Genomic DNA, 27,764 nt, shown 5'->3' with positions numbered 1-27,764 from the left:
TAAGTCAATCAATATATAATTTTCTTTGTGATGTAGTTTGAGTGAAATCCTGCTACCAGGTAGTACCTTAGCTTTCCACTCTCACATCTGGATCTTCATTATCCCTAAATAGTTACTGAGCTGATGACAATATACTTGGAATAGTAGGGAAATAAAAGTAATATGGACCTGAATTAAGACAGAGAGATGGATTTATTTTTTACATACACAGGTTATAAACTTGAACATTCAGAGGGAAAACAGCTCATTTAGAAAACAGAAGACCAAAAATTTTAGGTCTATGAGCCTCTAATGTTAAATCACTACCATAAAAAAGTCTATTGATGTCTGAATTGAAAATGGCCATGGTAAATGGAAGTTTCATGGTTCATTTACTGCCATAAAGGATTCCATCAGTTATTCTGCAGGTTAGGATAGCATTTGAAAATATAAATGTTAGGATAACATTAAAATGACTAGTTCACAAAAACAGACTAAAAATTATAAGTCATGGGGCAGATTTTATATGAAATAACACATTATTTTAAAATACCAGTTAATTACATACAAGAAATATAATCTGTATTGTTTCATTTTACAGTTTTTTACCTTTGAGCAGTATAAGATATTACTTGGATATGTGTCACTGTCCCCAGGATTGGTAAGTGAGAATCTTTACTACACTTTGGTGAATGTTATTTTGCAAAACAAAAACTAGGAGACAAGCTGCCTTTTTGATTCCTAAAATTTAACTGCTAAAAAATTGAAAGTTAGTTATTCAATGTTGAGTTAGTTATCTGTTAAAAAATATCATCTTCCTCCTAGCTTATAATTTCAATGTTGGAAACAAAACTATAATTAAAATGCATAGGAAATCTTACAGGGATATGATTAAATGATGTAAAATACATAAAGAATTTATATAAAAACAAAACATGTACTTTTACATTGCACATGTTTGTGCCTTTGTTTTATTTTTAATAAAACTGGAACTATAGGATTTGGGGATTTTAGAAAGAAATTATTTTTTGAAATAATGATTCCAAAAGCTTTTTGTACTGAATTAAAATCATGATTTTAAACTTTTCAAATTTGACTTTAGATACTTACTAGCTATATGACCCTGGGTAAATAACTTAACATCCATTTGCCTCAGTTTCTTCAGTAGTAAAATTGGCATAATAATAGCATCTAATTCTCAATTTTGCTGTGAGTTAAAATGAGAATTTTTTTGAAAAGCACTTAACATAGTGCCTGACACATGGTAAGTACCATATAAATCCTTATTTCTTTCCCATCCTCTTCTCCCTACCTCCCTCTGTGCCTTTTTCTAAATTCTCCCTAGGGTTTTGGTATCTTTGCTACAAATGAAATTAATTTAATGTAACTGCATACAAGTTCTAAAGGAATAATTTTCTCATACATATGTGAAAAGCAGTGCAATAGACTGTAAAGGGCAATTGATTTAGGGCCTAAAAACATGAGTTTGAATCCTAGCTTTAACAGACAGCTAACTCTACTATTTCCCCTATAACTTTTCTTTCATTAAATTTTAGGTTTCATGCCATAAGAAAATCCAGCAGTTCCTGATTTAATAGTTTATCAAGTATAAATTAAGACAGTCAAATGAAAATGAATATTTTTGTATTATTGTTACAAAATTAGGAAGTGATTTTGTTAACTATACCTATATTTAATTTTAAGTGTAAATGTCACTATGAATATTTACTTAATATTTCAAACTAAATTATCTGAAATCTGAGAAAAAATAAAAATAAATCCACTTTGTCTCTGCTCTTTTAGACCTTAAGAGGACATTTCAATAAAAGTTTAAAATGACGTTCTCACTTTACAAGATCAAAATCAATTCAAATTCAATGTAAAGGCATATTTTAACATACGTCTTAAATCAGTAATGTGGCTTTTTACTTGATTAATGGAAAGAGGTTGTTGTTGTTAATAGACTCTTAACGTTTTATTTTGATTTTTTCAGTGTTGTTTGTGGCTTCTGTGATGAATTGTCAGCATCTGATCAAGGACGAAAACTGTTTAGTAATAATATACTGTGTATTTCTATAGTTCTCTCCATGTTCCTGATAATATTCAGCTTAGGGTATGTTATTTTAACATGACAGCAATAATAACTTGTTTTAAAATTTTATTTTTTAGACATTTGCAATCGCAGGATTGGGATCTGGACTAACAGAAGCTATTGTGGTTAACCCCTTTGAGGTTGTAAAAGTTGGTTTGCAAGCCAATCAGGACACATTTGCACAGGTAATAATTTTTAATATGTTGGAGAATATTGAAGGCTATTATTTTTTGTTTTTTAAATAATCTTGTTATGAGTAAACATAAATGCCCCTCACCCCCCCCCCAAGAAGATGAGAAACCTCAAGAATAGTGACAGAGGGAAAAAATGTTCTTCATTCTGCCTTCATCATATTCATCATATTCCAATGGCTCTTTTTCTGGGATGAGTTGCTTTCTTTATCATAAGTCCACCAGAGAAGTTGCTTCAATATTTCTCCCACAGTTGCTATTACAAGTTGTATTTACCTCCTCTCTATTCCTCTTCACTCTCATTTATTGCATTCTCTCTCTCCTTTCCTCCTGTCCAGGTCCACAAATGTGTTATACCCTTTCCCACAATCTTCCCTCTCTTCTATAAGATATTTCCCCCCTTCCTTCCCCCCAATTCCCCCTTATACCATTCCTTTCCTCTCATTTTTCTCTAGGGTAAGATAGATACCTATACCCTATTAAGTATGTACATTATTTCCTCTCTGACAATTTCTGATGAGAATGAAGGTACACTCATTCACCCTCACCTTCCCCTATTCCACTCCTTTGAAAAAGCTTTTTCTTAATTGCTCTAAATCACTAATTATTAGAGAAATGCAAATTAAAGCTTCTCTGACATATCACCTTACAAAGCTCAGACTGGCCAATTTGACTAGAAAGGATAATGATCATTGTTGGAAGGACTGTGGGAAATCTGGGACACTATTACACTGTTGGCAGATCTGTGAACTCATCGAACCTTTCTGGAGAGAAATTAGGAATTACGTCCAAAGGGAAGCAAAAATGAGCCTACCCTTTGATTCAGCAATACCACTACTGGGTCTATACCCTGAAGAGATGAAGAAAAAGGGTAAAAACATCACTTGTACAAAAATATTCATAGCAGCCCTGTTTGTGGTGGCAAAGAATTTGAAATCAAGTAAATGTCCTTCAGTTGGGGAATGACTTAGCAAACTGTGGTATATGTATGTCATGGAACACTACTGTTCTATTAGAAACCAGGAGGGGTGGGAATTCAGGGAAGCCTGGAGGGATTTGCATGAACAGATGCTGAGTGAGATGAGCAGAACCAGAAAAACCTTGTACACTCTAACAGCAACATAGGGGCAATGATCAACCTTGATGGACTTGCTCATTCCATCAGTGCAATAATTAGGGACAATTTGGGGCTCTCTGCAATGGAGAATACCATTTGAATCCAGATAAAGAGCCATGGAGTTTGAATGACGTTCAAGGACTATTCCCTTTAATTTAGAAAAAAAACAGATATCTTATTGTCTGATCTTGTTATCTCTTATACTTTTTGTTTCTTCCTTAAGGATATGATTTCTCTCTCATCACACTCAATTTGGATCAATGTACAACATGAAAACAAAGTAAAGACTGACAAACTGCTTTCTGTGGGGGGTGGGGGTGGGAAGTAAGATTGGGAAAAATTGTAAAACTCAAATAAAATCTTTAATAAAAGAAAAAAAGGAAAAGCTTTTTCTTGACTCTTATGTAAAATATCTTAGCTCCTTCTTCCTCTCCTTTCTCTTCTTCCAGTACTTTCCTTTATCGCCCGTTGACTCCATCTTATTTACTATATTATATCATTATATTCCACTCCTTCCTGTGTCCTGTCTATATATATATATATATATATATATATATATATATATATACTCCTTTTAACAGCTCTTATAAATGAGAAAGTTCATATGAGTTATCAATATCTTCTTCTCTCATGCAGGAATACAAACAGTTCAACATCATTAAGTTCCTCATAGTTAGTTCTTCTCATCCATCCCCTCTATGGGGTGAGTCCTGTACTTGGAGATCAAATTTTCTGTTCAGCTTTGGTTGTTTTAATAGGAAAGTATGAAAGCCCTGTTTCATTTAAAGTCCATCTTTTCCCCTGAAAGAGGATGTTCATTTGCTGGGTAGTCGATTCTCAGTTGTAAACCAAGATCTTTTGCCTTCTGGAATATTCCAATCCCTATAAGCACTTAATGTAGATGCTGCCAGATCCTGTGTAATCATTACTACAGTGTCATGATAGTTGAATTGTTTATTTCTGGAAGTTTTTAGTAATTTCTCTTTGACTTGGGAGTTGAGGAATTTGGCTATAATATTCCTAGAAGTTTTTCTTTTGGGATCTTTTTCACTAGGTGACCAGTGAATTCCTTCAATTTCTATTTTACCACTGCTTCTAGGATCTCAGGTCAGTTTTTCTCTATTATTTCTTTATAGTTTTTTTGGGGGGGGGGCAAGACAATGGGGTTAAGTGGCTTGCCCAAGGCCACACAGCTAGGTAATTATTAAGTGTCTGAGGTCAGATTTGAACTCAGGTACTCCTGACTCCAGGGCCAGTGCTGTGCCACCTAGCCACCCCATTGCTGTATTATTTCTTGAAAAATGAAGTCTAAGCTCTTTTCCTGGTCATGACTTTCAGATAGCCCAATAATTTTTAAATTATTTATCCAGAAACTGTTTTTGAGGTCAGTTATTTTTCCAATGAAATATTTCACATTTTCTTCTAATTTTTGACTTTTTTGGAAGTTTTATTTCTTCCTGATTTCTCTCAAAGTCATCAGCTTCCTTTAGTTGCATTCTGCATTTGAAGGAGTTATTTTCTTCAGAGAGCTTTTTTATCTTCTTTTCCAGCTGGCCAATTCTGCTTTTTAAGGCATTCTTCTCATTTTCCTTTTGTGTTGCTTTTTCCATTTTGCATAAACTTGTTTTTAACATATTATATTATTTCATTTTAACATTTATTTTATTTTATTTTATTATTTATTTTATTTTTTATTATTATTTATTTTATTTTAACATTTATTTTAATATATTATGTTATTTTTTTTTGTATTTCTTTCACCAAGTTGCTGATTTGGTTTCTATGATTTATGTACATTGCTCTCGTTTGTCCTCCCAATTTTTCCTCCACCTCCCTTAATTGCTTTTCAGTCTTTTTGAGGTCATCCATAGCCTGAGCCCACTTTCTATTTCTCTTGGAAGATTTGGATACAGTATCTTCAAGTTTGTCATCTTCAGAATCTTCCATGGGACCAAAGTAATTTTCTATGGTCATATTCATCTTTTTCTTTTGTTTGCTCATTTCCTCAGTCTAAGACTAATTTGCTGTACTTTCAAGGCTTTGGGTGGTTTTGGTGACCCTCACTGGGACCTTTATTCCTTCAAGGTCTTATGCTCTCTTGCCTGTGTTTTGATATGTAGATGACCACAGGTACTCCCCTGTGCCCTGGAGCTATGAGGAGGGAACATGCTTGGCTAACTTAGTATGGAAGCCCAAACAGCAACCTGGATCTGAGTGTGGGCAAACAGTAGAGTCCTGCCCCAGGGAGAGCAGAAAGATTTCTACAATCTCCCCTTACCCCTTACTGTCTGTGGACTGCAGGCTGGCTTCCCTGATTCCCACTGCAGGTTTTCAACATAGGGCTGTTCTGAGGCTGGTACTCCCACCCTCTGGTGCATCAGAGTTCTCTCCCAGCCCCTGCAAGCTACTCCTGATGGTCCCTGGGCTTTGCTGCTGCCACAGCTTTTTTCCAACCCTTGGTCCCAATGAAACACACCTTTCCCAAGGAACTTCTAAGTTGTCTTGGACTGATAAATTGTATCACTCAGTCTTTCTGTGGATTCTGCCTCTCTAAAGTTTGGCTAGACTCAAAATCTGATAGTTTTGGGAGTTTTGGGGGAAATGAGTTTCAGGGAAATCCTGACTTCACACTGACATTTTGGCTCTGTCCCCTGAAGGTTATTCTTTAAGGAATAAAGATATCTATTTTTTCTCTCTTGAAATGATAGTGTCACTATAAATTATTAAGAATTAAATTAACCAAGATACACAAAGTTTTAATGAACAAAAGTATGTATTTTTTAAGTTATAATGATTATGGCTTCTTTGGAAATAGTCTCTCTATATACTTCTGCATATACTAGAAAATATGGTTGGTTGTACTTATTTTTTTAGACTTTAAAACAATTTCAAAAGTTATACACCATTGATTTTCACCTTAAGGAAATGAGATTTTATGTAGTCCTGGTGGATGTTGTTATAGAGTTGACCAGACCTTTTTTCCTCCCTCCTCCCTTCCAAAAAATGTAAAATTGAATTCTTCCCAAACACAGCCTGACCTCTTCCCGTGGGGGTAATTTAGGGTGAAAACTTTTCCTCAGTCACTGTTTTCTTGTTTTCCTTCCCTCTAGAGATAATATAAAATTAGCTTGCTTTTAGCCTAAAGGCAATATAACAACCCTCAGGTCCACATAGTCCCTTTTTCTGACTATGTTTAGAATTTATATTAAATGAAATTCCAATAACAGAAATTCCAAACCCCCAGTTAGGATTTTTTTCCTAATATTCAAACAGCAATTTGACTCTCTGTCTCAACTTAAATTTTGTATACTGTAAGTTAACTTGAGTTCTTCCATTTCCATTTTCCTCAGTTTAGCCTAAGTATATAAGACAAAGTTTTCTGACTGACCCTAGATTTCTTTATGTAGGAAGCAAAATCAGGATTCAGGAAATACCTAGGTAACAGAGATGAGAAGAGTACAATTACTTCTTATTTAACAAGGTCAGGGAAGGGAAGCCAGAAAATTAAGTTCCTTCCATCCCTGAAGAGGAGTTTACAATCTCAAAATGAGTTCTTTATTCCAAGATATTCACCTCTTTCTTTCCTGGGAGTTCAACTTGTCTTCTTATCTTTTTCTCTTTATCTATTATTCCTGTGTCATTGTTTCTCTTCATTTCATGTTGTTAAGTCCTGGTTGAGGATGAAGCTTGACTTCTTCCTCTACAATTATTGTTGTTTCAGTTCATCCAATTCCAGCTCCTTCATCTCAGTCTGATCTCTTCAAAAACTCCCATAAGTTCTCAAGACTTCCTTCAACTCAGAAAGAACCCAAATTATTCTCATGGCTGAGAGAAAATGTTTTTCTACAAATCTCAGAAATCCCATCAGACCCACTTCTGCCTCTATGATAAATATGAGTGAGGGAAGGTTTTCTGCTACATCTTGTGTAAAATATCACCATCTTAACAGAGGTTACATCTCAACATTTTTTTTGATATATAAGGCCTCTATTTAAATAAATAGCCTCCTTTCCTTTGAACTGCCTTTACTAAGAGCTAAAACTAGGGCAATTTGATGGGTACTTTGCCCAAGTTAAGGAATACAAAAATTTTTCAGCTGTTTTAAGGCATTAAGATGGAGCCAGAGGAGCCTTGAAGGTTGGAGCCAGGATGAGAATGGGACAGATGAAGAGAGTTTCTCTTATGAAACAAGGGTATAATTGACTTTTCTGTGCCTTGGTTTAAGTTCTGTCTCAAGAAATTCAGTAGGAAAAGAGAGAGAGAACCCAGAGGTAGCCCTGGCATCTGATGGAATTTAGTTTCTAGTTCAGTACATTCAGAGGAAGGTTTAAACTAATCTCTCATCATTTTACTCAATGCTGTGGTGTTAGCACTAGGATTTCCAGGAATGTGTCAGACAAAATAGGGCCCCTTCTATTCCCAGGAGACTCCTGGGCTATTCTACATGGGGCATATTAGCTTAAAGCCAGAATACACCTAAGGATCTTCCTAATCAGCTGCTAATTATGAGACCATAAATTGATGCTTTGGAAGGGTCAGTGTCACAAAGTAAATTTTAGTCATAATTTAAAAAAATCAAATATCAAGAAACCTGGACTAGAAGTCATCATGGGACCTACTTTGCAGTCCCTACTGTATCAGTTCTCATTCTACTTCTTCTTCTGGAAAATGAGGGGGGCAGTCTCTAAGGTTTTATCCAGATGTAGCAGTCAATGAATTTGTGTGATTTAGTATCTAATGACTCCATCATAGATAAGCTTCAATGTTAGTAAGAATCAAATGAGGCCTAAAGGGTATTCTGATGTAGTAAATAGAATGTTGAGGTTGGAGTCAGGAAAATGCCAAGTTTGAATCTTGCCTGAGGAACTTATTGCCATTTCATTTGTTTTCTCCATTTCTTCATCTATAAAATGAAAAGGTTGAACTTTATGATTTCTGAGGTCTGAGATCATTTGTGACCTCGAGTACTCATATTCCTACCTGGAACCTCTGTTTTCTGTAAAAGGAAGAATGATGTTGTTTTAACAGTGGGTTGGGAGGAAGTATTATTATTTTTCCTTTTCCAGGAGGAGAGAACTTTACTCTGTTGGAGATTTATGCCTAACCTTTGATTTAACACTGAATTGGAAGACTTTAAACTTTCTAGAATTTACCCTGTATGTCATTCTCTCTTCTTTATATTTCCATTGCCTTTCTTATGGAGAATAGGCAAAAAGAAGAGGGAGAGAAATCAAGGATAGGGAGGAGAGTGAAAAAGGAAGGAATAAGCATTTATATAGCAATTACTATGTGATAGGTTCTGAACTAAGCACTTTGCAATTATAATCTCACTTGATCCTTATAACCACCCTGGGAGGTAGGTACTATTATTATCCCAATCCCCAGATAAAGAAACTGAGTTAAATAGTGTAAGTAATTTGCCCAAATTCACATAATAAGTATCTAAGGCTGGATTTAAACTCAAGTCTTTCTTCCTTCTTGGAGTCATCCAGGCCCATTGTGCCACCAGCTACCTCTAGAAAGGGAAAGGGAAGGAGAAACAATCTTCTATTAATTCTATCCAAGTTACCATGGGATTGTTACTGTAGACCAATCTTGTCACTATGAGACCTCCTGGCTCAGAAATCACCCAGAACAGCTTGAAGGGGTGGTGAGAGAACTCTGCCACACAAGAGTGCTGGCCTCAGAGCAGCACTGTGGTGAGAACCTACAGTAGGAACTGTCAAAGCCACCCAGCACATCCAGAGCACAGTCCACAGATGGTAAGGGGATAGGCATAGACTGCAGAGGTCTCTCTGATCTCCCTGGGACAGGGACAGTGTTTCCCCACACTCAAATCCAGGTTGCAATTTGGACTCCCATACCACCATAGCTGAGCAGGAACTCTCCTCACAACTCCAGGGCAGAGGGGAGGGTCTGTGGTCATCTACTACCAAAGTAGCCTCTCATAAGACATTGGAGGAATTAAGGTCCATGTGGGTTGTCCCAAAAAATCCCCAAGCCTTAGAAGTGCAGCAAATCAGTCATAGGCTGAGGAAATGAGCAAACAATAGAGAAAGAAGTACCTGACCATAGAAAATTACTTTGGTCCCATGGAAGATTCAGAAAATGGCAAAAACAACGCTTCTGTACCCCAGACCTTAAAGAGAAACAGAAAATGGGCTCAGGCTATGGATGATCTCAGAAAAGACTTTGAAAAGCAATTAAGGGAGGTAGAGGAAAAATTGGGAGGAGAAATGAGAGAAATTCAGATAAATCATGAAAATCAAATGAGGAACTTGGTGAAAGAAAAATAAAAAATACTGAAGAAAATAATATGTTTAAAAACCAGTTTAGATCAAATGAAAAAAGCGACACAAAAGGCAAATGAGAAGAAAGCCTTAAAAAGTCGAACTGGCCAGCTGGAAAAGGAGATTAGAAAGTTCTCTGAAGAAAATAACTCCTTCAAATGTAGGATGGAACTAAAGGAAGCTGATGACTTTGTGAGAAATCAGGAAAAAATAAAACTATTCCCCCCCCCCCAAAAAAAACAACAAGAAAATGTGAATTATCTCATTGGAAAAACAACTGACCTCGAACACAGATCCAGAAGAGATAATTTTAAAATTACTGGGCTACCTGAAAGTCATGACCAGGAAAAGATCCTGAACTTCATTTTTCAATAAATAATACAGCAAAATTGCCCCGAGATTCGAGAAGTAGAGGGTAAAATAGAAATTGAGGGAATTCACTGGTCACCTCCTGAAAGAGATCCTAAAAGAAAAACTTCCAGGAATATTATAGACAGATTCCACAACTCCCAAGTCAAAGAGAAAATACTAAAAACTGCCAGAAACAAACAATTCAACTACCATGACTCTATGGTCAGGATTACACAGGATCTGTCAGTATCTGCATTAAGAGCTATGATGTTCCAGAAGGCAAAAGATCTTGGTTTACAACCAAAAATCAACTACCTGTCAAAACTGAAAGACTCTTTCAGGGGAAAAGATGGATTTTCAATGAAACAAGGGACTTTCAGACTTTCCTACTGAGACAACCAGAGCTGAACAGAAAGTTTCATCTCCAAGTACAGGACTCTGGTGAACCATAGAGGGTGTGAACAAGAAGGACTAACTATGAGAAACTTAATGATGTTGAACTGTTTGTATTCTTGCATGGGAAGAAGATACTGAAAACTCATATGAACTTTCTCATTTATAAGAGAAGTTGGAAGACACAGGAAGGAGGTGAATATAATCGTATAATACAGTAAAAGGATGGAATCAATGGTAATAAAGGAAAAGTACTGGAAGGAAGAGAAAGGAGAGGGAGAAGGGGCTAAGATATTTCACATAAGAGTCAAGAGAAAGCTTTTACAATAGGATGGAACAGTGGAAAATGAGGGGGGATAAGTGAGCCTTCATTCTCATCAGAAATGACTCAGAGAGGAAATAACATACACACTTAATGGGGTATGGAAATCTGTTACCCTAGAGAAAAATGAGAGGAAAGGGATGGGATAAGGAGGGGGGGGAATGGGGTGGGAAAGGAGGTGATAGAAGAGAGGGAAGATCATGGGAGAGGGTACTCAGATACAACACACTTCTGAACAGGTACAGGATGAAAGGAGAAAGAGAATGGAATAGATGAGAATGGGGAGGAATAGAGTGGAGGGAAATACAGCTAGTAATAACCTCTGTGGGAAAGATACTGAAGCAACTTTTTTTGGTGGATTCATGATAAAGAAGGCAATTCATCCTAGAGACAGAGTCATTGGAATCTGAACCTAGACTGAACTACATTTTTTTCTCTCTCACTGTTCTTGAGGTTTCTCAGCTTTTTTTGGGGGGGGGGTTATGTTTACTCTCACAACAAGATTATTAAATAAGTAAACCAAAAAATAAATTAAAAACTTTAATATTAATCAAGGAGTAGTCTGATGACCTTGATTTATTGATTGATTGATTGCATATAAGTGTTCTTCTTGAGAGAGAAATTGGAATGTAATCTTATTTTTAATTCAACTAGCATGGAATAATTGACTGTTTTAATTGATCATACTCTGATACTTACATGAGCCTAGTTTGCCTGTATATAATTGGTACCATTGCTAATACTCTTTAGATACCCTCTCCACTACTGGTTGTCATGACTTTCCCACACACACTTCTAGAAGATAGCCACTGAGTATCTAAAAAATCATATCCTACTTTAGTCATAAAAATGTGCACAGCTATGATAAGTAAAATTCCTGATATTCCTAGATCTTGCCAAAATTCCTTTCAATCTCTAAATAAAGTATTTCCATAGATACCTAACTTTCCTTCAATCCTTAAATTGCTTCAAATTTAGTGAGTCTATAATCTTTGCCCCACCTCTTTCATTTCCAATGCCAATATCTTGGCTTGTATATTAAAATTCACAGAGAGTAATGAAAACTAGTTTCTAAATCAAAATGCTCGATCTTCTGCTTGGAGCAACATAAGCACAACTTTGTAATGCTTTGGTTTGATTCAATGGGTATGAAAAAATGTTCAAATAATAGTGGAATAGAACCAAATTTTCACTCATCCTTCATATTAAACCTAAGCAATGTCCCATTTTTCTTTGACTTCTTTGGAGGTTTTAGTTTGGTTGGTCCATTGAATCAGGGGAGGAGGTTTATTAGTTTATCTTCCCAATCTTGTCAAACTATATGACTTTAGCTTATTGTCTTCATAAACTCTTTGTGTTTTTTAACAAGGTATTTACTTTCTCTCCATATAAATATAAATATATATATGTGTGTGTGTGTGTGTGTGTGTGTGTGTGTGTGTGTATGCGTGTGTATGTGTGTGTGTGTGTACTAGAATTCTCTCTTTTATTAATTCATTCTAAAACAAATTGCATTTCATTGGTACATAATCTACTTGTCTAGAAAATGTCAAGTGATTCTGGCTATAATCCTATTCACAACTGACAGTTAAAATGTTTTTACAACATGTTAATAAGTACTATAACTAGTTACACTGGTGGTTTTTTCTAAAACTATAAGACTGGGGGCATAGAGAGAGAAAGTTAATGGGGGAAAAGGTATATTAAGTATGGTGGAGGACTCAAAGCTAATTTGTTAATTACTGAAATTTTGTATTTCTATTAAATTATGAAGTAACTATGCCTTTTTTAATGGTAGACCCTTTGCTTGGAATTCATCCATCCTCATGCCCACCTCTTAGATTTCCAAGAAAGCTCATAGCCCAACTCCTTCACCAAGCTTCTCTAGTGCCACTCCAAAACATACTAATGTTTCCCCTCCTTTCTAATTGCTTCGTATCACTTTAAATATATTTTGTTTTTTCTTGTCTGTTTAGATGCTATATTCTTTCACTAGAATATAAGCCCCTTGAGGCTACTTCTTAAAATGTTTTGGTATATATGGATTCTTTTCTTCTTGCTTTATCGTTAAACCTAGTTGTTCTGAAGCTGGGTCAAAACAAATATACTAAACTCCTTTTTCCTTCAATATGATGGGTATAAGGAATCAGTTTGCCAATCTGATGGGTGTAAGGTAAGAACTCTAGTTTCATTATTAGCATTTCTCTAATTAGTAGTGCTTTGAAGTATTTGTGAATATGGCTAGTAGTATCTTAGGTTTCTTCCTTTGAAAGTTGTCATTAAAGAGACATTTGCTAGAACAGTTTCATGTAGGGGGTGACTCTTAGCACTTGATAAGTTTGGAAGAAGGATAGGGATTCAAAGAGGCTAAGGTAAGGAAAGGAGTGCATCCTAGGCATGAAGGGATGCTCATGAAGGACATAGGTGGAATATAGAATGATATATGTAGAGGATAATACATAGGATTATTGGTCTAGATAGATAATGGGTTTTTTTGCAAGGCAAATGGGGTTAAGTGGCTTGCTCAAAGCCACACAGCTAGGCAATCATCAAGTGTCTGAGATCAGATTTGAACCCAGGTACTCCTGACTCCAGGGCTGGTGCTTTATCCACTACACCACCCAGCTGTCCCTGGATTATTGGTCTAAAATGTAGTCATGAAAGTATACTAGAATGTGAGACCCTGGAAAATTATAGTAAGCAGGAAGGTTGAGATAGACATAACTATATCTAAATATATGTACATAATAAATTATCTATCCATCCATCCATCCATCCATCCATCTATTTAACTATCTATCTATGTTCCTGTTATCATAAGATCATAGTATTTGAGGTTAGATTTAAGCTCAATTCTTCCTGACTCCAGTCCCAGCATTCTATTATTCTATCCACTGTACCACCTAGTCGTGTGTGTGTGTACATATATATATATATATATATATATATATATATATATGTATATATATATATAAAATGTATGTACATACATATTATATATACTATTTATAGATAATTTGAGTAGATATTATCAAGAGCATGTCAGTATACATGATGACAATTTGAATTAAATTTTTTTTTATTTAACACATTAAGAATTGCCTGAGAATTACTCAGCTCCAGATGAATCTTCCATCTATGATCCTTCCTGGCATTAGAGTGAGTCAGACCTAAGTCATTAGCCAAATATACTAATACACTAGAGAAGTAGAGGGGGGAAAAGGAAAAATAGGCATGAGCTGATAGAAGGAAGGGTGAATTGGGGAAGTGATAGTCAGAAGCCAAACACTTTTGAGTATGGACAGGATGAAAAGAGAGAGAGAGAGAGAGACAGAGAGAGAGAAAGAGAGAGAGAGAGAGAGAGAGAGAGAGAGAGAGAGAGAGAGAAGGATAAACAGAAAAATAGGATAGAAGTATATACACACAATACACAATAATCATAACTGAAAAAATTTGCAGCATTTCTCTGATAAAGGTCTCATATCTCAAATATATGGAGAACTGCATCAAATTTATAAAAATAAAAGCCATTACCCAATTAATAAATGGTCAGAAGATATGAACAGAAAGTTATCAGATAAAGTGATCCAGGCCAGTTATAGTCATATGAAAAAATGCTCTAAATAATTATCGATAAGAGAAAGGCAAAACAAAACAGGTATGAGATGCCTTGTCACATATATCAGATTGAATAATATGACAGAAAAGAAAAATGGAGGGGATATGGGAAAATTGAGACACTGATGCAATGTTTATTGGTGGAGTTGGAAACAGATACAAACATACTGGAAAACAATTATCAAAGGTCTATTAAAGCCATGCATATCCTTTGACTCAGCAATATCACTTTTAGGTATGTATCCCAAGAGATTAAAAAAAAAGAAAAATATATATGTCTAGAAAAGTATTTTCAGCAGCTCTTATGGTGGTAGCAAAGAATTGGAAATTGAGCAAATGGTCATCATTTGGAGAATGACTGACAAGTTGTGATATATGCTTATATGGAATGCTGTTTCGGTATAAGAAATGATAAAAAAAGTTTTTTCTTAGAAAACCACAGATAAAAAGTGATGCAAAGTGAAATGAGCAGAACCAGAAATGTATATCTATCTATATCTATATCGACATATACAGATACAGATACAGTTACAGATATATGTATTTATATATAGTAACATCAATATTACACAATAATTAACTGAATTATGTACATATTCTCAGCAATATAATGATCCAAGATATTGCTAAGGGACTTATGAGGAAAATGCTATTCCATTTCATATAAAGAATGGTGGATCTGAATGCAGATTAAAGCATTATTTTTAAAATATTCTTTATTTTTCTTGATTATTTTTTCTTTTCTTTTTGGTTAATCTTTTCTTTTACAACATAATGAATAAGGAAATATGTGGTATATGAATGCAAAATTATATAAAAAAAATAAAATAAATAAACATTTGGTTAATTTAATTTAAATTTTAAAAAAAGAAAGAAGAATATCAAATGCATTGACTCAAAAAAAAAAAAGAAAATGTGAATTCACTCCCAATAAGGAAGAAATTAAAATGATAATATAAATCTATTTTGCCCAACTGTATGCCAAGAAATTTAACCCATCTAAGTGAAATGGATTAACATTTACAAAAATATAACTTGCATGTTACAACAGAAAAAGTTGAACAAGTCGTCCATGAACTTCCTAAGGAAAAAATCTCCAGTGTCAGATAGATGTACAAGTGAATTCTATCAAATAACCTAAGAACAATTAGTTTCAATTTTAAATAAACTATTTGAAAAAGATAGGTGAAGGAAATCTGCCAAATTCCTTCTATGACACCAATATGGTGTTGAAACCCAAACCAGGAAGAGTTAAAACAAAGAAAATTAAAGACCAATTGAAATAAAATATTAGCAAAGCAATTACAGGATAATACACTATGATCAAGCAGGTTTTAATACCTGCAGGATTGGTTCGATATTTGCATAATTGACCATATCAATAACAAACCTAACAGAAATCATATATTTACCTCTGTAGATGTTTGAAAAAAATTTTGAGGAGCAACTAGGTGGGACAGTGGATAGAGCACTGGGCTAGAGTCAGGAGGACCTGAGTTCAAATCTCACCTCGGACACTAAATAATTATCTAGTTATGTGACTTTGGGCAAGTCATTTAACCCCATTCCCTTGCAAAAACAAGAAGAAACAGATGGGGAGCTGTGGAGTTTGAGCAGGGTTCAATGACTGTTCCCTTTAATTTAGAAAAAAAAAGATGTCTTATTGTCTGATCTTGTTACCTCTTAGACTTCTTGTCTCTTCTTTAAGGATATGATTTCTCTCTCATCACACCCAATTTCGATCAAGGTACAACATGGAAACCAAGTAAAGACTGACAGATTCCGTGGGGGAGTAGGGGGAGGGAAGTAAGATTGGGGGGAAATTATAAAATTCAAATAATATCTTTAATAAAAATAAATTAAAAAAACAAGAACAAAAAGAGGAAGAAAAAAGAAAAGAAGCTTTTGACAAATTATAGCACCCATTACTAGTAAAAACATTAGAGAGAATAGGAATAAATGGAATGTTCCTCAAAATGATAAGCAGTATATATCTAAAACAATCAGCAAACATTTTATGTAATGGGGATAAACTACGCATGTTCCCAAAAGATCAGGGATAAAACAAGGATGCCCATTATCATCACTATTGTCCAATATTGTATTAGAAATTAGCAATGAGAAGAAAAAGAAATTGAACTGATAAAAATTGGGAATGAAGAAACAAACTGTTACTCTATGCAGATGATATGATGGTAATTCCAGAGAACCCTAGAAAATCATTTAAAAACTACTAGAAACTATTGGCAACTTTAGCAAAGTCACATTTTATAAAATAAACCCATATAAATCCTCAGCATTTCTATATAGTACTAAAAAATACACCAGCAAGAGATAAAAAGAGAAATCTCATTTAAAATAAATTCAGACAACATAAAATACTTGACAATCTACCTGCCAAGGCAAACTCAAAAACTTTATGAAAACAACTATAAAACACTTTTTGCACACATAAAATCAGATGAAAATACCTGGTCAAATATCAATGGCTCATGGGTACACCAAGCTAATATAATAAAAATGACAATTCTACCTAAATTAAATTACTTATTTAGTGTTATGCTAATCAAACTTCCAAAAAATTACTTTTGTGAGCTAGAAAAAATAGTAACTGAATTCTTATGAAGAAACAGAAAAAGATCAAGAATATCAAGGAAATTGATGAAAAAAAATCCAAAGGAAGGCACCCTAGCCATACTAGACCTAAAATTATATTATAGGGGCGGCTAGGTGGTGCAGTGGATAGAGAACCGGCCTTGGAGTCAGGAGTACCTGAGTTCAAATCCGGCCTCAGACACTTAATAATTACCTAGCTGTTGTGGCCTTGGGCAAGCCACTTAACCCCATTGCCCAACAAAAACCTAAATAATAAAATTAAATTAAATTAAAATAAAATAAAATAATTATAAAGCATCAGTCATCAAAACTATACTGGCTAAGAAATAGAGTGGTAGATCAGTGGAATAGATTAGTTGCAAAGAAACAGGGTGAGAGTGGGGAGGGAAGGAGAAAAGTGTAAAACTCAAAACCTTGCAAAAAATAACAAAAAGATTGGTAAAAACCACCTTCACATGTAATTGGAAAAACAAATAATAAAATATTAAATTAAAAAAGAAAGACTCATATGACTGACTGGTAGTATAGTTTACTAGAATTATTTATTTAATGTATAGTCATACTATTGCAGAACTATGACAAAGTAGTTTCATACTTGCATGTGATTTTCAAAAAAATTGAACATTTAGAAAAAATCAACTTAAAAACTACTTGAAACAATTAACAAGTTCAGCAAATTAACAATATATAAAATAAACCCACATAAATCTTCAGCATTTCTTTACATGAGCAATAAAGAAAGAGTAATTCCATTTAAAGTACTGTAGCTAACAATAAAATACTTGGGAATCTACATCCTAAGGCAAACCCAGAAACTCTGGACACAGTTACAGAATACGTTTTACATAAAGTCAGATCTAAATAATTGGAAAAATTTCAATTGTTCATTGGTGGATCAAGCTAAGATACTAAAAACAACATTTCTACCCAAATTAAATAAGTTATTCAGTGCCATACCAATCAAACTGCCAAAGATGTATTTTGCAGAGGTAGAAAAAATAGAAATAAAATTCATCTGGAGAAACAAAGGGTCAAGAATATCAAGGAAACTGATGGAAAAAATGCAAAGAAAGATAGCTTAGCTTTACCAAATCTCAAATTATATTATAAAGAAGCAGTCATCAAAACTGTCTGGTACTGGGTAAAAATAGACTAATGGACCAGTGGATTAGAAGAGGTACAAGACAAACACAGCAAATTACTGTAGTATTTACTATTTGACAAATTCAAAGCCATTAGCTTCTGAGATAATAACTCAGTATTTACCAAAAACTGCTGGGAAAACTGGAAAACATTATAGCAAAATCTAGGCATAGACTAGATCTCACACCCTATATCAAAATAAGGTCAAATTGGGTACAGGATTTAGATATAAAGGGTGATACCATAGACAAATTAAGAGATCAATAAATAGTCTGTCAGATCTATGGAGAGAGGAGAAATGTATGACCAAACATGAAATTGAGAACATTATAAATTGTAAAATGGATTATTTTGACAACATTAAAATTTAAAAAAAAATAGTTTTTGCACTAATAAAATCAGTGTAACCAAGGTCAGAAGAAAGGTGGGAAACAATTTTTACAGCTAATGTTTATGATAAAAGACTCATCTCTAAAATATAGATAACTGAATCAAATTTATAAGATTAGGAGTTATACTCCAATTGATAAATAGCCAAAAATATATGAACAGGAAGTTTTCAGACATTTGGACATATGAAAAAATGTTCTAAATTGTTATTGATTAGAGAAATGCAAAATAAAACATGTATGCCTCACCAACCTTACATATATCAAATTAATTAAGATGACAATAAAAGAAAATGATAAATATTGGAGTGAATATGAGAAAATTGGGACATTAATGCACTGTTGAAGGAGTTGTGAACTGATCCAACTTTTCTGGAGCACAATTTGGAATTATGCCCAAAGGGAAATAAAAATGCATACCCTTTGATCCAGCAATACCTCTACTGGCGCTATTTCATGAAGAGATCATGAAAAAGGGTAAAAAATTTCACATGCACAAAAATATTCATAGGAACTCTTTTTGTAATGGCAAAGAATTGGAAATCAAAGGATGCCCATCATCTGGGGAATAGCCAAACAACTGGTGGGGTGTATATGTATATATAGGTAAATTATGTAAATTATGTAATTTTAATGTAATATTTATGTGATGTAAATATTTATGTGAATATATAAATATGTTTATGTAAATATTTATATATAGAGAGAGATATATGATGGAACACTATTGTTTTATAAGAAATCTAAGGCACAGGATTTCAGAAAAGTCTGGAAAGACTTGCTTGAATTGATGTTGAATGAAATGAGCAAAATCAGAAGAACATTATACCCACTAAGAACAACATGAGATGATGATCAACTTTGATGGACTTGCTCAATTCAGCAGGACAATAATAAAAGATAATTGTAATGGACTTGGAATGGAAAATACTATCTGTAGTCAGAGAAGGAATGGTGAAGTTTAAATAAAGACTAAAAACTTTTTATCTTCAATTTCTGAGAGTTGTCTTATGTAATATATAATTTTGTTCTCTCTGATGTTTTCTTTCTTCCTTTTGGATCTGATTCATCTCATACAGCAAGTTAAATTTTGATCTATACTTGTCATGGATGCAAATGTAAAGCCTACATCAGATTGCTTTCTGTCAGGGTGAAGGTAAGGGAGGGAGCAAGATAAATTGTAAAACTCAAAACCTTGTGAAAATAAAAAAAGATTGGTAAAAACTACTATTGTGTGTAATTGAAAAAAAACAAATAAAATTTTACACCCAAGTCATCATCTTTCAAGAAATAATCAAAGAAATCTTCCCTGATATTCTAGAACCAGAGAGTAAAATAGAAACTGAAAGATTATACAGATTACCTCCTGAAAAGATTCTATAATATAAACTCCCAGAAATATTATAGTCAAATTCCAGAGCTCCCAGGTAAAGAAGAAAATATTTGATGTAGTTATAAAGAAACAATTCAAGTACCATGGAGCCATAATCAGGATAATACAAGATTAAGCACCTTCTACATTAACAGATCAAAGGATTTGGGATTTGATATTCCAGAGGGCAAAGGAGCTTAGATTATAACGAAATCAATTTCTTGAATGGCAGAACCAGAAAAAGGTCAGAGTGAGACATTTTTCCATTCCAAGCTACCACACATTGAATGTCACAATGTGCATTCTGTGACATGGATAAGGAGACTTACCCAAGGCCTGTGTGAATGAAAGATCAGTCATAAAAATTAGGTGGTAGTGACAAAAGCAGCAGTACCTTCAGCAACTCTCAAGTCAGAGATTGTAAGGGATCCTAGCAATTGGTCAGAAAAAGACTATAATGGAACCCTTGTGCTAGCACTGGAAGAAGATGCTTTTTGGCAACTCCATTGCCCAGAAACATATTTGTATCATAGTTCAAGGACAGTGAGAAACACTTTCTCAGGAAACCCTGAGGGGCAGTATCATTTCAGATCCCAAGGGATTAGATAACTTGAGGAACAGTATTATTTCCCATTTCCAAATAAATAGGGAGCCTGAGGAGTAGTATCAATAGCAAAATTGTTTCCCATCTTTCTTCCCTTCTGATCTTTGCTACATGGGTTTTATTAGTGCAAAAATTATTTCTTTATTTTAATATAGTCAAAATTATCCATTTTACAATTTATAATATTCTCTATTTCTTCTTTGGTAAGGATCAGAGTGCAGCCTAGGTAAGCAGTAAACCACACTTCTGCCCGGATCAAGCCACCTAAAAACAAAGAAAACTATCAACTAGCTCTGAACTAGCTCTGAAAAACAGATATGTACAAAAAGCCTGAGATACTGTTTTCTACACACACACACACACACACACACACACACACACACACACACACACACACAAGCATGCACATATACAGACTAGAACCCAACAGTAATATAAAGTTCCAAATCAAAAGAGTTACTTTGGTTACAGGGAAAATCAAGACATTAAATCAGAAGAAGACAACAAAGTCAAAACAGCTACAATCAAAGTCCTGAAGAAAAAAGTATGAATTGGACACAAATCCAGCAAGAATTCCCAGAAGAGCCTAAAGATTATTTTAAAACTCAAATAAAAATGATAAGGGGAAAGTTGGGTAAAGCAAACGAAGAAAATTATGAAAAAATAATTAACAACTTGGTAAAAGAAACAAAAACTATTGCAAAGGAAAATTACCTTAAAAATAATTGGTCAAATGGAAAAAGAGATAGAAAACTTCACAGATGAAAATAAACACCTTAAAAAACAGAATTAGTCAACTGAAGATGAATTACAAAAACTCAATGAAATAAACAATTCTTTAAAAATTAGAATTGGACACATAGAAGATGATGAGTTTGTGAGACATCAAGAAACAATAACATGAAATTCAAAGGAAAAATAGCAGAAAATGTGAATTAACTCATTGGAAATCATACCTGGAAAATAGATTGAGGAGAGATGATTTAAAAAATTATTGATCTTGCTAAAAGTTATGATCAAAGAAGAAGTCTAGATAATCATATTTCAAGAAATTATCAAGGAAAAATTGAACCAATATCCTCAAAGCAGAAGGTAAAATCAAAATTGAAAGAACCCATCAATCAATGGATCTTGAAATGAAAATTTCCAAGAACATTATAACAAATTTTAGATCTTCTGTGTCAAAACAACTCTTAGATACCACCTCATACCTGTCAGATTATCTAAAATGATTTTTACAAAAGGAAAATAACAAATGCTGAAGGGGATATGGAAAAATTAGGACATTAATTTACTGTTAGTGGAGTTGTGAATGAGTTCAACCATTCTGGAGAACAATTTGGAACTAAGCTCAAAGAACTGTAAAATTGTACATACCCTTTTACTCATTAATAGGACTACTAAATCTGTATCCCAAAGAAATCAAAGAGAAAAAAAGGGATTTATATGTATGAAAATATTCATACTTTTGTGATGGCAAAGAATTGGAAATTAATGGGGTATCCATCAATTGGAGAATGGTTGAATAAGTTGTTGTATATGATTGTAATGTAATACTATTGTGCTATAAGAAATAATGAGCAGGATGATTTCTGGGAAGACTTATATGAACTCATGCAGACTAAAGCGAGCAGAACCAGGACAATATAAAATCCACCAATAGCAATGTTGTTTGGTTGATCAAATATGAGAGATTTAGCTACTCTGATTAATAGTGATCTAAGAAAACTCCAAAGGACTTATGATGAAAAATACTTATATACTTCCATAAAGAGAACCCATGAACTTTGACTGCAAATTGAAGCTTATTTTTTAAACTTTAAAAATATATGTATTATTTTGTTTTTAGTTTCTTTTGAAACATGGCTCATATAGAAGCATATTTTGCAAGACTTAGCATCTATAATTAATATGAAATTGCTTGCCTTCTCAAGTAGAGATCAAGGATTGAAGGGAGGGAAAGAATTGAGAACTCAAATATTTAGAAATGATTGTTAATTTTTTGCATATAATTGGGAAATATCTAATGAAATAAATTTTAAAAAAAATTAAAAAATGCTAGTAGCTAGTTAGTGAAGCAGAGATACACTAATAGTAGCTTACATACCTGGGAAAATGCCCAGCCACCCATGTCCTTTGTGGCTAGCCAACCAGGTTTGCATGGGCAACAGTCCTGTGTTTAGGAGTTGTTGTTTATGAAAACCTGTTCTCCCAGCCAAGAGAATAGAAGTGTGGGTGGAACCTAATGAATTAGTTTAAAATTTTCTTATTCATTAAGAAATTGTGTTTAATAATGTTATTTTGTTTTTAATATTATTTCATTTTATATAGCTGAAAGATTATGAAAACCTAAGCTAAATGAAATGTAAAAGAAGGTAGACTATTTTTATTGTTTTTTAGACTTGGATTTTGCTTTCAACAAGTAAGAAATATTTGTTGTACTTCTTAAAATTTTTTAAGACGTCACCTAAAGAGGGGCAGCTAGGTGGCATAATGGATAAAACAACAGCCTTGGAGTCAGGAGTACCTGGGTTCAAATCCGGTCTCAGGCACTTAATAATTACCTAGCTGTGTGGCCTTGGGCAAGCCACTTAACCCCATTTGCCTTGCAAAAGAAAAAAAAAAAGAAAAAAACTAAAAAAAAAAGACTTCACCTAAAGACTTCACCTAGCCTTCTTTCTTCTGAAAAGCAAAAGTATTTTCCAACTTACCAGAATCAATAAAGTCCTTTTCTCCTCTTCTTTCCTATTTCCTCCCACTTTCCTTCCCTCCTTTCCCCTCTTTTCCTCCCTCCTCTCCTCTTACCTCTGCACTTTTCTCTTCTCTCTTGTTTTCTTCTTGTTTTTTTTCTCTTCCAGATATTTTTTTTTCAAGGCAATGAGGTTAAGCGGCTTGCCCAAGGCCACACAGCTAGGCAATTATTAAGTGTCTGAGACCAGATTTGAACCCAAGTACTCCTGACTCCAAGGCCTGTGCTTTATCCATTGTGCCACCTAGCTGCCCCTCTTCTAGATATTTTAAAAGCCTCTGCATGGATACTCAGTCTGCTTTGTAAAGGTCTCATCTGGTTTGCTTTTCAGTCACACAACTAATCTAATACAATATACACAATGAAATGGCTTTGAATGCCATAAAATTCACTGTACTTTTAGGAAATGAAGACATGAACATATACGAACCATGCTGTCTTTGACATTGTGTAGCTTCAGCCAATAGTTTCTTCTGATAGGAGGAGAATCACTGGCATATTATCTTGGAACCAGCAGGTCATATAGAATTCTACTTGTTGGTCACACTCGGGTGTTATTCACCTAAAGAACAAAGCCTACAGCTTAATACCTCTTGCTGTGAGTTGAGCCAGACATGGTCACCATTTGAATGGAAAGAGTCCAGAAAAAATACAGCAAGTTGCCATAAGTTGTCTTAGTGATTTATTGATAAGACTGTTTCCTCAGTCTGTAATGAATCAGTGCCCCAGCGTGGTGTCAGTGAGCACTGTTCAGCCAAAGGTTCTTGTCTATTAGATTTTTCCCTTAAGTATTTAAAAAAAAACTGAGTATACTGTGAACTGTGAACTTTGAACTTCCATATAAATGGCAGACAATAATTACATTATACATTTTAAGTTGTTGCCTAAATTAGTAGTTACTTTCTTATCTCTCATAAACACAAGGAATTTGACATTGTTTTATTATTGTAATTGGTAGTACTAAAATCATTGTTGCTAGGGCTTTGTGAGCTTTTAAAATTTAATAATTTTTCAGTCTCAATTTATTGAAGATTTGCTTCTATCATTAGCCTGGTTCTAGTTCATTTATTTCCACTTTTATGCACATAATTCCTTTTAAGATATACATAAGACTGCAACCTGACCAAACACTGGCAACTGAATATGAAAATTATAGTGAAACTAAAATATTAGGTAACTGAGCTCAGAATTTTCCTCAGGAATGACTTGTTCAGTTGGATATTATTGGAATCATTTCACTGATGATGTTCATCAGATAACCTTATGTTTTGAAATGGAAGTCCAATAATCAAATAAGTTTAGTAAAATTACCTATGTTGACAGAGAACTACAGGACAGTCGAAATGTAGGACTGACTTCTATGTTGTTTCTTAAATTAGACTATGTGCAAAGACCAGTGTGTCATTAATTCTCCCTTTAAAGAGTTCCTTCCTCTATCTCACTCCCCATGCTCTTCAAATTCTTTCCTATAGCTGGATGGAAATGTATGGGGGAGGTGCAATACTTCAATGAAGCAGGATTTTTAAAAAAGACTACTCATTCCTTTTAATTCATTCATTCAGCAAACATTTACTAAATGACTAATAAGTGCTTCTCTGCTTCTCACACTAATCTCTTTCAACTTTTGGTTGTCATTGGGTAAATGTTTTCTAATGGATAGAAGAAAATCTAGAAGAACTGATGCTTCCTTTTAATATAACTTATCAATCCTTTCATAGCAGAAACTATATGCTATATATTTTGAATTCACTGTAAAATGCAATACAGAGATAGCTCATGGTAAGCATTTGATAACTACTTCTTTAATATCTGTTTAATATTATAACTATGCATATTCTGACTCAGGCTAGTCACTAGTCTCAGGGACAGAAGTCTTCTTAAGTTGCAAAATAAGGGTGAATTCATGAAAATATTTATATTGGAAAGAGGAAATCTATGACTTACTTCTCCAGAGGACAATTATGGAGAACTATGGAGAACAACTTCTTACTTTTCTTCTTTGATTGTCCATGATCTGAGAAATGAACAATGTGCACAGGCCGTTTATGCTGCTTGGGAACACAACGGTCTTCTCTGAAGGTTCAGTTTGTTATGGGATTATTTTAAAAATAAAAGCAAGTAATTGATGTTATTATTCAATTACCAGAATGCACAAACCAAAAAATAATTTGTGGAGCTGAAAAATTCACTTAAAATCTCAGAATATTTGTGATTTTTACTCTCCAAATTGCAATTATCATTTATTGTTTTAAGACATTATTACATGTGTGGTTTTTAATGATTTATAAGGGAGAAAAGATTGCTTTGAATTTCATACAATCTATCCTAGTCAATCCATCTAATTCATCTAAATGAAGAGATAACTGATACTAGAGAATTTTAGTTGAATTATGAATTTAGCAGGAACTGTAGGACTAATTCCTGTGCATCATGTTAATTAGATGACTGTGAATCTAAGATGTTTAAAGAATCTATATAATGCTTGCTCTGTTTATTCTGATGTTTTGGCTTTATTTGCACATTTAATAACAAGAAAACAGCTTTAATTAGGAAAACTAATACTATTTCCATGTCTTTCTCTAATAAGCACTGTTTCAGATGAAGGATACAAGCAAATGCCATTGTTTGCATCATGGGGCCCTACTTTCCCTGCTTCCAGTCAGTTTACAAAAATTCAAATTTTGAAGCTTTTTCACCTATGGTTATTGCTATGGAAAAATATATATAGGAGTTCCTTCTCCTGCTCATCATTTAAAAACAGTCAAATGAACACTAGGCAAACCTTTGTGTTAATGAAGGCGAGTTTACTGGCAAATGTTAGAAGTAGTTAAAATTCAAGACTCACGGAGAAGACTTTAGTAGTCCAAAACTATTGAACCATCGAGAATTATCTGTGGCTAGTATGATTGAGTATAGCAAGCTACAACTCCTGTCACTAAGAGTACCACTCGTTTCTATGACTAGCTTTTAATCTAAGATTCACTTCCCCTGCCCTATCTAGGGAAAAGTATAAGAGAATAAGAAGTAATTTTAGTATTAGCATTAAAGAAAGAAAATTAGATGGATAAATCTGCTTCAAAAGAACTCAATAAATGCCTCAAGTATTATCCACTGTTTTGGATTATCCAATTTACCACTCCCCTCCATTAGTGGATAAACTGGAGTTGACTCTATTTGTTTACCTATTAAAGGTGTGGTAGTTATTAAATGATGTTAGGTCCTCTAGTTCTTTAGAGGATGGTTTTTCTTTCTTTTCCAACAGACTCCTCCATGAGAGCTATTATTATAAATATATTATTATAAATATATTATTATAACTATAGTCCTTTTGTTTTTATTAGAGTTTTCATTTTTTAATTGGTTATTAACCAATGACTATGCATGATTGAAAAATATCTGATGGATCCGACTTACATAGAAACTAAGGAAGTAATTTTATTTTCTTCATAGCTTCAAAGATGACTCTTTGTTTTGTTTCCTTTCTTTAGCAACCATCCACTCTGGGTTATGCAAGACATATTATTAAAACGAAAGGTCTGGGGCTCCAGGGACTCAATAAAGGACTGACAGCAACTTTAGGACGGCATGGCATTTTCAACATGGTGTATTTTGGATTCTACTTCAATGTTAAAAACATAATTCCTCTCAATAAGGTAAGTAATTGATGAATGAAAGGTAAAAAAATACCAATAAAACAATTTCCCAATTTATTTGATACATGGCTCCTTTACACCTATTTCAGTTCAGAGGATTATTTTCTATTATAAAAACTGATGCTAAATGACATTTTATTCTGTATACATTATTTCCCTTTGCCCCCTCACATTTTTTGGTTGAGACTTCAAATATATAATATAATATATATATAATATATATATATAATCTGCATAATTTTCTACCTTACATCTTTTGCTGTTGTCATATAAATTGTGAATTTCATATTTTAAATAAAATGAGTTTATAGTGAAAAATTCTCACCTTGGATTCACAACACTAATTTTAATAAAGTCAGAACAAGGTCATTCAATTCTCTGAGTCTATGTTTTCTCATCTGTAAAATGGAAATAATATTTTGTTTCTATTTCTTATCTTTATTGTGTAGAAAGAACTTTATATACTTTTATAAATCTATCATAATTATGTACAAAAATTCACATTAATAAAGATATGAAATCTAAATCACAGAATTTGAGGGCAGGAAATTATTTATAAATTCTTTCATCTTATATAAAAAGAAAACCAGCATATGATCTTCAGTAGAACTAAATGTAAATAAGTATTTTGGCATCATTTTCACTGTCCTTCCCTCCCCTGCCCCCCAACACAACCCCTCTTTCTTTTTTGTAGCCAAACAGAGAGTCTAGAGCACAGAAAGTGAACTCGATAAATCTGAGAGGTACTGGGGCATAGCAGCTTGGAAAGAGTACTATTTGTGGGGACTCGCCAGCTTACCATAGTCAATATTTGAAACTGGCTTATTTGGTTGATATTCCTAACTCTTTAAAATTAATGTTCATAGTACTAAGAAATGGAAGATG

General features: G+C 33.8%; 1 protein-coding gene across 7 annotated transcripts in view; it reads left to right on the top strand.

Moving 5' to 3' along the window:
• Positions 1 to 27,764, top strand: part of SLC25A21 (solute carrier family 25 member 21) — a 918,698-nt gene that overhangs the window by 846,238 nt on the left and 44,696 nt on the right. For all 7 annotated transcript variants that reach the window (XM_074213397.1, XM_074213400.1, XM_074213398.1 and 4 more), the window contains 3 exons: positions 581 to 640; positions 2,149 to 2,256; positions 26,715 to 26,879. In XM_074213397.1, the coding sequence (XP_074069498.1) occupies positions 581 to 640; positions 2,149 to 2,256; positions 26,715 to 26,879 (333 nt within the window). The remainder of the gene's footprint in view (positions 1 to 580; positions 641 to 2,148; positions 2,257 to 26,714; positions 26,880 to 27,764) is intronic.

This window comes from Macrotis lagotis, chromosome 1 (assembly GCF_037893015.1).
Source record: "Macrotis lagotis isolate mMagLag1 chromosome 1, bilby.v1.9.chrom.fasta, whole genome shotgun sequence".
Lineage (NCBI taxonomy): Eukaryota > Metazoa > Chordata > Mammalia > Peramelemorphia > Peramelidae > Macrotis > Macrotis lagotis.
Note: the sequence above shows the minus strand (reverse complement) of the source record. Positions and strands in the feature narration are given on the sequence as shown.